At 41.3% G+C, this 15,373-nt stretch overlaps 1 protein-coding gene across 1 annotated transcript; it reads right to left on the bottom strand.

Moving 5' to 3' along the window:
• Positions 1–7,194: 7,194 nt before the first annotated feature.
• Positions 7,195–11,336, bottom strand: Il6 (interleukin 6). Its single transcript, XM_074065144.1, has 5 exons — positions 11,198–11,336; positions 10,864–11,051; positions 9,676–9,789; positions 8,870–9,022; positions 7,195–7,673 (listed from the first exon to the last, which is right to left on the bottom strand). Exons 1-5 carry the CDS (start codon positions 11,214–11,216, stop codon positions 7,506–7,508), a joined length of 642 nt encoding a protein of 213 aa, XP_073921245.1. The 5' UTR covers positions 11,217–11,336; the 3' UTR covers positions 7,195–7,505.
• Between the last annotated feature and the right edge of the window lie 4,037 nt (positions 11,337–15,373).

The raw sequence follows: 15,373 nt of genomic DNA, 5'->3' as shown, positions 1-15,373 counted from the left end.
GGTCTGATAGAATTCAGCAGAGAATCCATCAGGTCCTGGACTTTTCTTTTTGGGGAGACTCTTGATTGCTGCTTCAATTTCATTTTGTGTTATAGGTCTATTCAGGTGATTAATTTCCTCTTGGTTCAGTTTTGGATGATCATATGTATCTAGAAATCTGTCCATTTCTTTAAGATTTTCAAATGTATTTGAATATAGGTTCTCAAAGTAGTCTCTGATGATTTCCTGGACTTCCATGGTGTTTGTTGTTATCTCCCCTTTTGCATTCCTGATTCTACTAATTTGGGTTTTTTCTCTCCTCGTTTTAGTCAGGTTTGCCAGGGGTCTATCGATCTTGTTTATTTTTTCAAAGAACCAACTTTTTGTTTCATTAATTCTTTGTATGGTTTTTTTGGTTTCTATTTCGTTGATTTCAGCTCTTATTTTTATTATTTCTCTCCTTCTATTTGTTTTGGGATTTGCTTGTTCTTGTTTTTCTAGGAGTTTGAGATGTATCATTAGGTCATTGATTTGGGATCTTTCAATCTTTTTAATATATGCACTCATGGCTATAAACTTTCTTCTCAAGACTGCCTTAGCTGTGTTCCATAGGTTCCGGTAGGTTGTGTTTTCATTTTCATTGACTTCCAGGAACTTTTTAATTTCCTCTTTTATTGCATCGATGATCCATTCTTCATTAAGTAATGAGTTATTTAGTTTCCAGCTGTTTGCATGTTTTTTGTCTTTACTTTTGTTGTTGAGTTCTACTTTTACTGCATTGTGGTCAGATAGTATGCACGGTATTATTTCTATTTTCTTATATTTGCTGAGGCTTGCTTTGTGCCCTAGGATATGATCTATTTTGGAGAGGGTTCCATGGGCTGCTGAGAAGAATGTATATTGTGTAGAGGTTGGATGAAATGTTCTGTAGACATCTACTAGGTCCACTTGATCTATTGCATATTTTAGATCTTGGATTTCTTTATTGAGTTTTTGTTTGGATGACCTATCTATTGATGATAATGGAGTGTTAAAGTCTCCCACAACCACTGTGTTGGCGTTTATATATGCTTTTAGGTCTTTAAGGGTATGTTTGATGAAATTGGGTGCGTACAGATTGATGATTATTATTTCCTTTTGGTCTATTTCTCCTTTTATTAGTATGGAATGTCCTTCTTTATCTCGTTTGATCAATGTAGGTTTGAAGTCTACTTTGTCAGAGATAAGTATTGCTACTCCTGCTTGTTTTCAGGGGCCATTGGCTTGGTAAATCTTCTTCCAGCCTTTCATCCTAAGCATATGCTTATTTCTGTCAGTGAGATGAGTCTCCTGTAAGCAACAAATTGTTGGATCTTCTTTTTTAATCCATTTTGTCAAACGGTGTCTTTTGATGGGTGAATTAAGTCCATTAACATTAAGCATTAGTACTGATAGGTATGTGGTGATTCCTGCCATTTAGTTGTCTTAGTTGTTTGAAGGTTTGATTGTGTGTACCTAATTTGATGTTACTCTCTACTGTCTTGCTTTTTCTTATCCTGTGGTTTGGTGCCGCCTGCCTTTTCATGGTTAAGTTGGGTGTCACTTTCTGTGTGCAGGATCCCTTGCAGAATCTTTTGTAATGGTGGCTTTGTGGTCACATATTGTTTTAGTTTCTGCTTATCATGGAAGACTTTTATTGCTCCATCTATTTTGAATGATAGCTTTGCTGGGTAGAGTATCCTGGGGTTGAAGTTATTTTCATTCAGTGCCCGGAAGATCTCACCCCACGCTCTTCTTGCTTTTAATGTTTCTGTTGAGAAGTCTGCTGTGATTTTGATGGGTTTACCTTTGTATGTTACTTGTTTTTTCTCTCTTACAGCCTTCAATATTCTTTCCTTAGTTTCTGAACTTGTTGTTTTAATGATGATATGTCGTGGAGTAGTTCTATTTTGATCTGGTCTGTTTGGTGTCCTGGAGGCCTCTTGCATCTGTATGGGAATATCTTTCTCTAGATTTGGGAAATTTTCCGTTATTATTTTGTTGAATATATTACGCATTCCCTTCGCTTGCACCTCTTCTCCTTCTTCGATGCCCATGATTCTCAAGTTTGGTCTTTTGATGGAGTCGGTGAGTTCTTGCATTTTCTTTTCACAGGTCTTGAGTTGTTTAATTAATAGTTCTTCGGTTTTTCCTTTAATTACCATTTCATCTTCAAGTTCTGAGATTCTGTCTTCTGTTTGTTCTATTCTGCTGGATTGGCCTTCCATTTTGTTTTGCAGTTCTGTTTCGTTCTTTTTTCTGAGGTTTTCCATATCCTGGCAGTTTTCTTCTTTATTGTTGTCTTTTTTTGTCCTGAGTCCATTTATCCATTTATTCATTGTGTTCTCTCTTTCACTTTGGTTTTTATACAGTGCTTCTATGGTTTCCTTTATTTCTTCTTTTGCTTTTTCAAATTCTCTATTTTTATTGTCTTGGAATTTCTTGAGTGTCTCCTGTACATCTTGGTTGACCCTATCCAGTATCATCTCTATAAAATTCTCATTGAGTACCTGTAGTATGTCTTCTTTTAAATTATTCTTGTGGGCTTCATTGGGTCCTTTGGCATAGTTTATATTCATTTTGTTGGAGTCTGGATCTGAGTTTCTGTTCTCTTCATTCCCCTCTGGTTCCTGTACTAATTTTTTGCTGTGGGGAAACTGGTTTCCCTGTGTTTTCTGTCTTCCTGTCATTGTCCTTGGTGTTGTTACTGTCCCTGTACTGTGTGTAATTAAGTATTTTCTAGCTTGTAATAATAACAATGGTAATATTTAGAATGGAAAAGTGAGCTGAGATGGAAAGCAAGAAGTTAAAGAAAAGGGGAAAACAAATATACAGACAAGAGGGTGAAAGCAGAACAAGGTATCAGACAAGAGAGTTTCAAAGGTATAAACAGGGAGTGTTAGTGTACTAATCGACAGTAAGCTGAACAGACAATAGAGAGACAGAGAGAGGATTGAAAATCAAAGATAAAAAAAATAAAAACTAAGTAAATGAAAGTAATATCTATATATAAAAATGAATTAAAATAAAATGGAAAATAGAAAATTAAAAAAAAAAACAAAAAACCAAAATACTTCCAAGTTTATATGCAATGCAGTTTCAGTCTTAATAATTTGGATGTCTGTCTCAATCTCCAGTCCTGGAGTTGGTGCCTCAGATGTTGTTCTGTAGTTGTCTCATCAAAGGGGATGCATAAAGTAAAACAAAACTGCACACACACACACACACACACACACACACACACACACACACAAGAAAAAACAAACAAACAAAAAGCCCCACCAAGTGTCCCCAGTTCAAATGCAACGCAGTTTCAGTAAGTTTTTCGGCTTTCAGGTGTAATTCGGTTGTTCTCTCATCAAAGGTAGGGAGAAAAAGAAAAAAAAGCGTCTGGAGACAGTTCTGAGAGTGGTATCTGCAACTGTGTCTTGCCTGCCTGCTGCTCTCAGCCTGTAGCTGGCGGCGTTATTTATGCAGATCTCTGGGGTGAGCTAGCACTCACCTGGTCCCACAGGCTTTGTTTGCTCAGAGTTCTCCTGTGCGGGAGCCTCTGCTACAGGCTTTCCCCTTCCCAAGCACTGGGAAAGGTGACACTGCCCCCGCATTGTCAGGCCTGCGTGTTTATTTACAGTTCATGTGGGATGTGTGTCTTCCCCCCTGTCCTCTGAAGTTTTCCTCCCACTGCCACTTTCAGCAGCTTTCCTGCTCCTGCTTACTGGGCAGTGCTGCTGCTCCTGCCGGCCGCCATGTTTGTTTACAGTTCACGTGGGAAGTGGGTCTTTCCTCCTCCACTCTCACAAGGTTCCCCGCTCCTGGTTGCTGGGTGTGCGCCCCGCTCCCGCCAGAGGCTCTCTGGCCTGCCTGGCTTGTTTATTTACAGTCCCGGGAAGGATTCCCTTCCCCCAATCTTCAGCGCTTAGGGCACCCCACCCTCTTTCCAGCGTGTCTTAACTGTTCTTATTGCTTATTACTCAGTTTCTCTTTTTTTTTTTCCCGGGTGGAGGTCAGTCTGTCCAGGGGGCTATGCTGCTCTGGCCCAGGCTTGTCTGTGGGGCTACCGCGGTACCACGAAGCTCACCTGGTCCGCGTCTTCCCAAGCCGTATGGGCGCCAGCCACTGGCGGCCCCAGGGGCCCTCCTTGTTTCTCCATTTAACGTGAAGTGGAGATTCTCTGCACTGGCTGGAAATGAGGAGGGGTCAAAGTTATGCCTTTTCTCGGTGATTATGCCTGCAAAGTGTGTCTCCAGCGTCTCTCCAAGATTTCACTATAGGAGGGTCGCTTTTTGCTTCCTACCTCTAGCCGCCATCTTGGAATCCTCTGAAAGGAATATTTTAAGGATTTCTAGAGAAGGCAATGAATAGTTACAGCATGTATATCTATCTCTGTTTCCTTTCCAACTGGTAATATTCTTCATTTGTCCTTTCCCCTCCCTCATCAAGAATGATGGGGAGAGTAGCAATCTGTACAACTTAACATGGCCCTTGGTTCCATTTCAACCAAACACTGGGAATTTGGTACAGATTTCCCCTTCCAAACCCCAGCAACATGAAAGTTCTGTCTTCTAACAAAGCTTTTACCCATCCTAACCACCACAGACTTCTTCCCCCAGGGCAGGAATTCTGTTGTGAAGGGGAAAGTCCATGGAGGCCAAGAAATGGGAGGAGCCAAGAAAGAAAAGAGCACATACTCTGACTTCTAGAGACCATGCATCACAAGTGGGCTTCCCAAAATTAGGGTCAAATCCAAGAACAAAGAGAAATAGCAGTTGACCAATACATCCATTCTTCAAATATAGTAAGGAATGCTCATGATGAAGAGGTGAACAAAATAGACATGGTCCCTTGCTCACATGTGGTTTACACTGTGGCAGGGAAAACAGTCATTGAACAAAGAACATAAGTGTGATAAGGTTTACAAAAGAGAAATGTGAGGTGCACTGGGAACCTATCCTGGGGGCACCAATAGCAGGGGATCTAACAAAACCTGGGGAGGGCTGTTAGGGAGGCTTCCTGGAGAAAGAGGTTTTGTCTGAGATTTAAAAGATAGGTTGGCCAGATAGTCAGAGCCCTCCAGGCAGAGGGAATAGCATGTACAAAGGTCTGAATCAACAAAAAACACATCATGATTGAGATACTGAAAACTACATTATGGCCAGTGCCTAAAGAGCAAAAAGGAGGTTGAGATGGAGTGGGAAGGGAGGTTGGGACCAGATCATCCACAGTATCGAAAGCCATATTCAAAAATTCAGAATTTAAAGCTGGGTACTGGTGGCTCACACCTGTAATCCTAGCTACTTAGGAGGCTGAGATTGGAAGGACTGTGGTTTGAAGTCAGCCTGGGCAAATAGTACATGAGATACCCATCTCCAAAATAACCAGAGCAAAATGGACTGGAGGTGTGGCTTGAGTGGAGAGTGCCCACTTTGTAAGTGTGAAGCCCTGAGTTCAAACCCCAGTCCCACCAAAAAAAAAAAATTCAGAATTTATCTCACACATGTGAGAAGATGGATTTTAAGTAACAGGATGGCACAGAGGTTTACATTTTACTATGATTACTCAAGCTGCAGTGTAGAGAATGGGTGGGAAAGCTAGTAAAAAAGGACATTGCAAGAACTTTCCAGAGGCTTTCATTGTAGTTCATGGAGCAGATGACAATGCCCTGAGTTAGGGTGGTAGTGACAAGAGAAGAGAAGGGAATGGAAACTATCAATGAAGATCAGAGCTAGTTCAGTAAGATGTGATGGCTGCTGAGCAAGCACAGAATTTCCAGAGGATACTTAGAGGCTTTGAAGGAGAGAAGAAATAAGGTTTGGATGAAGTAAAATCATGGAGAATTTGGGGTTTGAGAGTGTTTATTTATTCAAATGTTCTAACATCAGTAACGTGCCAGCTATTCTCCTCAGCCCTGGGGGTGCAATAGTGAATAAGGTAGACATGGTCTCTACCAGCAAAGAACATAGCCTAGAAAAGCAATTTAAAGAAATGACTACCATTCCATATGCTAAGTACATGTGCTACTGTTATGAGTTGAATTGTGTCCCTCAGAAAGATGTGTTGCAAATCCTAATCCCCAGTGAATGTGACCACCTTTCTGGGGACTAGAATAAAAATGGTGAACCAGCTTCAATTATGTAAAAAAAAAAAAAACAATTTTCCATAGCTGCAATTCCTATATGGTATATAGTAGCCATATGTATTGCTTAATTAAATTAAATTCATTTTATTTTTTGCCCAGGCTAGCCTCAGACTTCAATCCTCCCACATTTGGCCTCCCACGTGGGGACCACAGACGTGCCACCATGCCCAGCTTATTTGTTAAGATGGGATCTCACTAACTTTTTGTCTAGGTTGGTCTCAAACCTCAATCCTCCCAATCCCCACCTTCCAAGTAACTAGGATTACATGCCCAGCTGTTTAATTTTCATTTTAAATTAGTAAAAATAAAATGAAATTGAAAATTAGTGACCCCAATTGCACATGTAGTTAGTGGCTCTCATAATGAATGGTGTAGATGTAATACATTTCCATCATTACAAGAATTTCTATGGGACAACCTGTCCTAGAGGTTAGTGAAACAAAGAGCTGAATTAAACCTTAATTACTACATGACTTCATGGACCACCTGGACCACCAACAATCACTGGGCTGTTAGATGATAAATAAATATATTTCTATCCTATTTAAGTAACTGTGTTTGAAGAAATCTTTGTCACGGTAGCTTAGACTATATCCTAACAAATATAGTGCCCCATTTTCTAGATATCCAATGAAGAAAAGTAGGCTTGGGCTTTTATCAAGTCCAGCAATTGCAAACTGATGCAAATGCAGAATGGCTGTAAATTTTGTAAGTCCATTGGAATTTCACCTGGGAAAGTCAAGAGGCAATAGTAATCACTGCTATTTCTCAAACCTTGCAAAGTTTTGTTAGATATCCTAAAAATTGTTTCCTCAAGTAGATTTAATTTCTGTCATGATTCCTGTGGCAATCTTCATTATGTCAGTAAATCTCTAAAGCTCAGGAAAGTATTTTTGTTTTGTTTTGTTTTGTTTTGTTTGACTATCCTACAGCCATTTTGACTTTTATTTTATTTAGCTTCACATGGTACACACAGTCTTAATTGCTGATTCTTAAAATCCATGACAGTTTAAACATTATAAAAACACAATGCAGACTTTTTTTTAAAAATGTGTATAAATTAGCAATTTATTGAGGTAAGCTTATACATTCCAAGAAATTATCTGTTTCTAAAACAGAGGCTATTCAAACTGCCTGGATTTTTATATTATTTCAAAACCATTACATTTAATATTTCAAGTGGCACTTTATAAAATTATAAATATCAATCACATATAAATTAACTCATATTTAAATTAGCAATAAATTAAAAATAGTGTCTTAACATTCATACTGTCAGTTCTTCGTAGAGAACAACATAAGGTAGGTTCCCAGTAGACAGGATGTTGTCCACAGGAAGGAATGCCCACACACAAGTAATAGCTGCTGTGCACTATGGTTTTCTAAGAGCCCGCAGGCTGAATTGCAGGAAATCTTCAAGGCTGCGCAGAATGATGTTAATCGTCATGGTCTTCTGCCAATTGTTCTGTGACTGCAGCTTCTCCAGCAGAGTGGCGTTTGCAGTTGGGCTAGGGAAGACTATTTTATCTGGATTCTTTACCTGAAGGGAAAAGAAAACAAAAAGGATCATTAGAATATTGCACAAACCCTTTGCAGATGAGGGATGCTCTGGGCTGTGGGAAGATACTAAAATTTGGGTGAATGAGACTTAATTGGGGCTACTTGCTCTGACTTGCCCAAGTTAGGAAGTGCTTTTGCTTTAAGCCCACTGCAAGAAGGACCCCTAGAACTGAGGTCTAAGCATCCCTTTGCTACTCTGTCTCCCATTAGATGGTAGGCATCCAGAGGGTAGCACCACTATCTTGTTTTCCCTTCTGTTACCAAAACAGTACCTGGCACATAGTTATTATTTAATAGATGAAAGAAGAACTCATAGCTAAAAGAAATTTAGTGGGTTCTAAATCTAGCTCCTCCAGTTTCCTCTCACTGTCCATCCAGCATCTGTTGAGAGTCCACTGATCTGGTGGTATGAAGGGACTAGAAACATGTTTCCATAGACCCCTAGTGTGGGGATGCACAACATGTGGAAAGCCTGGCCCTTCTAAGTGTGGTGCTGGAGTACTGCTGCACTGGCGTCACTGGGGAGCAACTTAAAAAGGTGAATCTCAGGTCTGTTAGATCAAGATCTCCAGGGGATTCCTGTGCACATTAAAGTATGAAAGGCCTTGGTTTAAGGCAAACAACTAGAAATGGCAGAGGCTGGATTAGCAGCAGGGCTCTTAGTGCACTTTGCTTTGCTCATCCATACTGGGACATCAATTCTCCATTATCTGCCTTTTAATAGCTGGCTGGTGGTGGCCAAGCCCTTGGTCACTCCTTTCCAGTCCTTAGCCTTTGGCTACTTCTCTGCAATAATTCTCTGATAACAAGAATGTCACTTGGCAGTGATTAAAGCATTAAAATTATTTTTTCTGCTCTGTGTTCTTTTATAATGGCTCTCTGGGAATAGTTGGATATGCTTCCTTCTGTTTCTTTTCTTGCCTTTTAAGCTATTAAAATTGATGTTAAAATCAGTGTCACTTAATATAGTTTTAAATAATTATTGATGTTCTTTGTAGAAGACAGCCAAAAGGCAGAAATAAATGAACAAATAAAGTTTTAACTATCAGGAACTATTTCTCAGGCCCTTCCAGTTGCATGCAGCTGTCTTTGTTGAAGTGTTGCAGCCCTGAGCTGTCAGATGATTTCCTTGAGCCTCTTTTCCCCACCTGCTGTGAGGGATGAGGAAGCACTCACCTGTTGTTTCAGGTTCTGAATCAGGGATTTGGTATTGCTCTGCACATCTCTGATTCTGTTCTTTTTCTCGTTATCCTGAAATGTGTTGTGGATGTACTCCAGGTAAATCTGGAACTCCAGAAGTCCACTGGTGACTTTCAATATGCAAGTGTCCTGTGAGAAGACAAGGTGGGGGAAATTGGTTATTGCCAAGAGACAGAATTGATTTGAGAAGTTAAAGTTCCTAATATTGGTATCTTCTCCCTCTGCACCCTCAAGAATTAGGCACATGCTTTACAACACCAGACAGCATTGGCTGCCCTGCTTTAAATACCTGGACAATCAGAGGCTCCATAATTAGTTTTACCCAAGGCCCAACAGAGACTAGAGTGTGGCAGTGGGCATCTGACTCCCCCATCAATGCTTTTCCTGTATTCTTGCCCTTGTCAAGGTTGGCCTAAAACCTCCTTTTATGGAATAATCAGAAGTCAGTGCAGGCTACCTCACTGTCTGGAAGAAGGATGTGGAGAATGACTTCAGCAAGAGGATGGGCCTGGACCTTGCCAGCAGAAGCCAGAGAGAATGGTTTCCAGACCACCTTACCCAAGATGAGGTAAACTTGTTGGGATTTCTAACATTGTGAAAAATCCCAACACAGAGGGGCTCAGCTTGTTCAAACATAAACTGCTTTTAACAAAGCTTCAATCTGGCTTCCTCATGAAATCTACATAATGTTCTTTGCATCTGTCCCCTTTGTTATTGCCTGGGTCTGGGCACTGTGAACTTTGGCTAAGAAACAGCTGAAAGTAAATGTGACAAGTTCATACCCGATTGTATCCAGTTTGGAAGCATCCATCTTTTAATGTCATCATTGGAAGGTTCAGTTTGTTTTCTGACACTGCTTCCTCATTGTTCAGACAGTTTTCATCATTGCCACACAACTGGGAAAGAATACCAGAACTGTTATCATTTAAGTGCCCCTAAAATAAACACCACTAGAGGGCTAATTCATGTTTTACCACAGCCAGTAGAGTATGAAAAAGGAAGTCACAACCTATTGGCATCCCGGCAAGGAAAGTCTAGTAGAATTAGGAACATTTGGGCTCAGTCCCAGGCTCACCTGTGACTTCAGGCTTGTTATTTATCCTGAGTCTCAGTTTCCTTCCAAGTTGGGAATCATTAAACACCTCCCTTATACTTTTGTTTCAAGTATTAGATATAATATATAAAGTACCTGGCACATAGTAGGTACTTAATAAAACAATTTGATAATTTTGGATAAACATAACTTAAGCCATAGAATGTTCCAGCTGGAAAGACCGGTGAAATCATCAAACTGAACCCTACAATTTCATAGATAAAATCCAGAAGTGGTAAGGAATTTGCCCAGGATCACAAAGCTGGTTTTAGCACAACAAGGAACTAGATGCTGGGTTCCCAATCCTTTCCTCTGCATTCTTTTCTTTTTGTCAAACACTCTGCATTTAAAGATGAGAGATGCTTTAACCTACTAATAACTTTGCCACTTTGGTGGGCACTACAGTATGCATCTTGACTGTAATCACCCTGGAGAGTCCTGACTACTGAGCTTCATATCGTAAAGGAACTGGAACTGCCTTGAGAAGCTGAACATTCATTTCAAGTGGCACTTTTCTGATCCTTGCAAAGTTCAAGGGACAAAACAAAGTTGACTGATCTTACTTTTTGGTAAGAGAAAAGGAAGCCCTGAAAAACAATGGCCCGCAGCTCATGCTAAGTATGGAACTAAGAATGGGGCAGGAAACATGGATTCCAGCCTCATTCAATAATTTCCAGAAAGGGAAGGAATCTCATGAAACCAGCAGCAGAGAAGAAACACAGAACCCAATCTAGGCTGCTTCATTGGTCACAAATCTAAAGTGCCCCAGAACCCAGCATAAACCTCCCAATTCAGGAGCCCCTTTCCATATCCAGGGGCAAGGAGAATGAATGAATGCCTACATAGGGGCTTTGTCCCTATCAACCAGCCTACCCACCTCCTTTCTCAATTCCAGGATTTCCTTGAGGATATATGAAATCTGGTCTTCGATTTTTTGTGAAGAGGCATGTGTTGGTCTATTTTGGTTAGCATCATCTGTGAAGTCTTCTCTCAGGACTTCTGAGGTGGGGAAGGCAGTAGCTGTCACCAGGAGCAGCCCCAAGAAGGCAAGTGGACAGAAGGTGCCTGTGCCGAGGGAAGGGAAAGCTTGAGTGAGCTGACAGCACAGCTGGGAGCTTGCTGCTGGCTGTTAGCCAGCAGTCAGCCCTCACTCCTCCCTCACACAGGCACTCAGTGGCCCCGCCAGAGGGCGAAGGATTTCCTTCACTTACTTTTGGAGTGGAACTTCATAGCTGTTCCTGGAGGGTAGATGAAGCTCTCTTTCGTTCCTGGTGGGCTCAGGAGCAGAATGAGTCTCAGACATCCCCAGTCTCATATTTATTGGGAGTTGAGACTCTAATTTTGAGACTCATGGGAAAATCCCACATTTGATAAAAATCTTTGTTGGGGGGGGGTGGGGCCAGAGTGGGTGGGGCTGATTGGAAACCTTATTAAGATTGTGCAAATGTGACGTCGTTTAACACTGAAATAATCACAACTTGGGGGAAAAAGTGTGGCTTACACCATCCTTGAGGCTAGCCCTAAAAAGCAGAATCACTCTTCCTTTACTTTCTTCTTTTTCTTTTTTGTGACTCAGCACATCAGTATGACTTGAGAAAAAAGTAAAGCTGAAATCACACACAATGTTTAATAAGGAGGGAAAAAAAGAAGCTAACACTATGATTTTTTAAAAGCAATATTTGATCACCAGATCAAGAGACTAGATTTTAGTATTCCTGCTTGTTCGTATTTGTAAAACACCTAAGATGTTCTGATTAGAGTTTCCTCAGATCACACCACAGACCCCCAGCCTGGGGTTACACAGAAGGTAACACCACCAGTCTACTTCCTGGCTTTCACCACGACACACTGTTACAGAACTGCCTACACACTCCCAAATCTTGTGCAGTTATGAGGCGCACACATAAATGACTCCTTTTTGTCAAGTGGCATCTGCCAGTTTCTTCCTCGGCTGTTCCAGCCCACTTTGAAGGGGTCTACTACTGCCCTGTTCTCTCTCTGTGGCCTGTTGGGGATCCTCCTCATAAGGACTTTGATCTCTGTGCCCTGGGTTGTCCTGTGCTTCTAGTGCTGTCCCCACTGTTGTGTGGAGCCTCTCTACTCCTGCTGCTGTACAATCCTGCTGCCCTGGGACAGGTACCGGCCTGCTGGAACCCTCAAGGTGCTGAAGTCCTCTTGGTTCAGGATAGAAATGGGGACAATACCACTCACCTCTGTGATGAGTATGTCAAAGGAGGACCTTGTGTCATCTTCTACAGCCTGTGTTCATAGCTGCCTCTGTCTGTATGACCAGATTTGATTCTGAAGGTGGCATGGCTTTAGGCTCTGAATCACTCCTTCTCCGCCAATGCCTGAGGCTTCCTTACTGGATCAAACTTAGATTCCCTTTTCTCTTAGAATGACTTCTCTTTCAGAAGGGTCCTCAATCATCTGCATATGGTCTCTGACAAGACTACCCCACCAGTCTCCAGACACCCGGACAGCTCTATGGAAGACTTCGGGCTGAAACTAGGACCTTTATATGGCACCAAAAAATTATTTACACAACACGGTGTTAACATCACAGACGAGTTCTTTGCTTTGTAGAGAAGATATCTTCAAGATTGTTAAAACAATGACCTTTGCTAGGGCATTTAAAACATGCATTGATTTACTCAAGTTTTGTTTTGTGCGTAACATGTTAGGATCTGCCTGTTGAAGAAGGCGAGGTCATTCATTCTTTCACTGTTTGCCTAAACAGAGAGGTAACAGTTCTAGTGGTAGTAGGGGATTTTAGTTTGAAAATGAAAATGGGAAAGAGTGGCTCAGTGGTTTCACTTTAGTAATCTTGGGCCTTAAGTAGCCTAGACACCCCTAAGCCAAGTTCTGTCTCCTGCGCTGAATGAAGCCACTTCTCCCAGAAACCTTGCAGTGTGCTATCAGAGGACTCTAGTATGGGATTGCTTTTTCTCAGTTATCTGATGGATTTCTGTTTTTAAGAAAATGTGACTTGATAAATTTGAAATATTTGAATTAATTTTTCAATACAACATTCAGATTTATCTTTTCAACACATAGTTTTTTAAATAGGAGGCATGTATCCATGATAAAATGTTCAGAGCATCCAGGAAAAAGTAAGTCTCCCTCTCCTGGCTCTATGCATGTGTAAAGCAGAGGGTCTTGTATCTTCAGTTTGGATGGGAAGCCCAATTCTGCCACTTGCTAGCTTTTTGACCCTGGCTGAGCTGCCCCAAGAATCTGTGCCCTTGTTTATTTTATTTACCTATAAAACTAGAATAATAACAACTCTTCCCTTACAGGTTTGCTGTGAAGATTGAATGAAGTGGAGTGTAATAAATTCCTGGGGCATGATAATCCCATAACAAGCAATAAATCCTTGTAGCATTTGGTGTCTGGAGCTTCTGCCTTGGGAAACTCTTCCAGCATGGTTCTGTCAGTTTACCTGGTGTCTTGCCTTTAAAATTACTATGAAGGAGCCAGGCCAAAATGGTCTCCCAATCATTTTCCTCCTGAAGAAATAAGATGCTATGTTCTGTTGAAAATTCCTTATGGCACACACTGAAAAGTTAAAAAGAAAATTTTCCTTATTTTTTGAGAACTTTAAAGACATCCAAAACTAGGTCCCTTGATTTCGATAATTAGCCAGTTGTGTCTTGCTCCTAGACCTTTTCCAAGGCTAAGTGTTTTTATGTCCAAAGTCTACAGCCTTCCCTGCGCTTGGTCATCATCATTATTCAGGTTCCTGAGAGTGGCTCCTGAGCATGAGGGGGCTGAGCCCCCAGATCTTGTGCTTCTGGCACATAGCAAAGGGCAAGTTGTGTGGGGTAGGAAGGCAAGGGGACTGTATCTGCTCTCTTTATACACCCGCATGGAACTTTATTTGTATCAATCTGTTGGGCTGGCATTCACTTGTAGGAGAAACAGATTCTTTCTTGTTTCAAATCGTTAATGAAATGTCCTGAATTTTACCATGATAGCTTACTTTCTTTGCATCTCAATGTGCTTTCCATTTGGAGAGCTTATATCTTGTGTGTGTGTGTGTGTGTGTGTGTGTGTGTATTTAAGACTTATTTTTCCTTAGAGCAGTTTTAAATTCTTAGCAAAATTGAGAGAAAGTTCTAGAAATTTCCCAAATACCCTCCACCCTGGAAATCTCCCTCACATTTTGCTATGTATTAGTGATCAGGAAAGGCTACTGTACAATTGGCATTTATTAACTAATAATTTAATTGCTGGATTGCACCATTGTTGGTTTGAAGAGACTTCCAGCTGAGACTAAGAGAGGAAGGATAAATATGGGGAGGAAAAAAAGCAGCTTCTCTTCCTTTACCACCTTATGTAGGGTTGGCTGTGTACATCTGAATTACTGCCCACATCTGCTTTCATACATGGTGGTGGAGTCTAGTTCAGAGTTCATTAATACATTCAAGGTGAGAAGAGAAAGGAATTTCCATTTGGTACCTAAGGCTCCCAGAGAAGTATCTGCCACATCTCTCAAACTGTAGTGTCTGTTTAACTATACAATGAGGGGTTGTAGGATGGGTGGGTCCACGGCTTAACATAGGGAGTATCCCAAGGAGAAAAGGGAAGTCGCTGGGTACTAGGCAACATGCTGTTAGAATATAGTTTCACTTGTCACTAAGACAAAAGAAGTTCACAAACTTAAACAGTGAGTGATTTAACATCTGGAATACAGTCCCATGGAGCAAATGCCAGGGTGAAGGCTCTTAAGCCTGTTTAGGGGGAAAGTGTTGGTATTACTTGGTGGGATAATACTAGGGACATATGGTATGTCTATTTGGCTGATCTTGGAGGGTAGCCAGGCTAGGTAACCAATCTCTTAGCTCCCCCAAGGTCAAGGAAGGGGTGCATTTACCCTGCTGTGTTTCATCTGTTCTATGCCCTGGTTGTTTTGCTATGCACTGACTTACCTTCCCCCTGCCAAAGTGGAAACTCCCAGGCATCTTAGGAGGGAAGTGGTCTGTCTTGGGGCAACAACACAGACTCTCCCTACAGTAGGACCCTCCTGTGCTCTTTCTGTCTGGTCTCAGGGCCTGCCTAGAAGAGAGTGCCTGATCTCAAGACATTGACAAGTCAGCTGCTCTGAAGCTTTTTTTGTAATAAGAAATTGCTTTGTGAGCCTGAAAGAGCCCCCAGGGCAGGCGAGATCCCTCAGGCTGTTTCTGAGCTTTGTCCCTTCTCCATCTGTGGGGTTGGTTTTCTGTATTGCTAGCTGTTAGTTCATTTTTACGAGTCATTTGGACCATCTTTGGTTTCTCCAAAGATCTCAGTTCTCTGATTTCAGTGTCATAGGCAGAAACTAAGCATGCAAAGCATTGGCTGTTTCCCTCTACTCTTTTCCCTCAAAATTAAGGTACTAAGAACAC

The sequence above is a fragment of the Castor canadensis genome, chromosome 2 (assembly GCF_047511655.1).
Source record: "Castor canadensis chromosome 2, mCasCan1.hap1v2, whole genome shotgun sequence".
Classification (NCBI taxonomy): domain Eukaryota; kingdom Metazoa; phylum Chordata; class Mammalia; order Rodentia; family Castoridae; genus Castor; species Castor canadensis.
The sequence above is the reverse complement of the archived record's forward strand: the minus strand, read 5'-3'. Positions and strand labels throughout refer to the sequence as shown.

Excerpts from the sequence above, each read along its gene's own strand:
- Il6 (XM_074065144.1), bottom strand. Across the intron at positions 9,790-10,863 it reads TCCTGGAATTGAGAAAGGAG|TTGTGTGGCAATGATGAAAA; the intron begins GTGGGTAGGCTG and ends ATTCTTTCCCAG. Across the intron at positions 7,674-8,869 it reads TTCAGAACCTGAAACAACAG|GTAAAGAATCCAGATAAAAT; the intron begins GTGAGTGCTTCC and ends TTTTCCCTTCAG.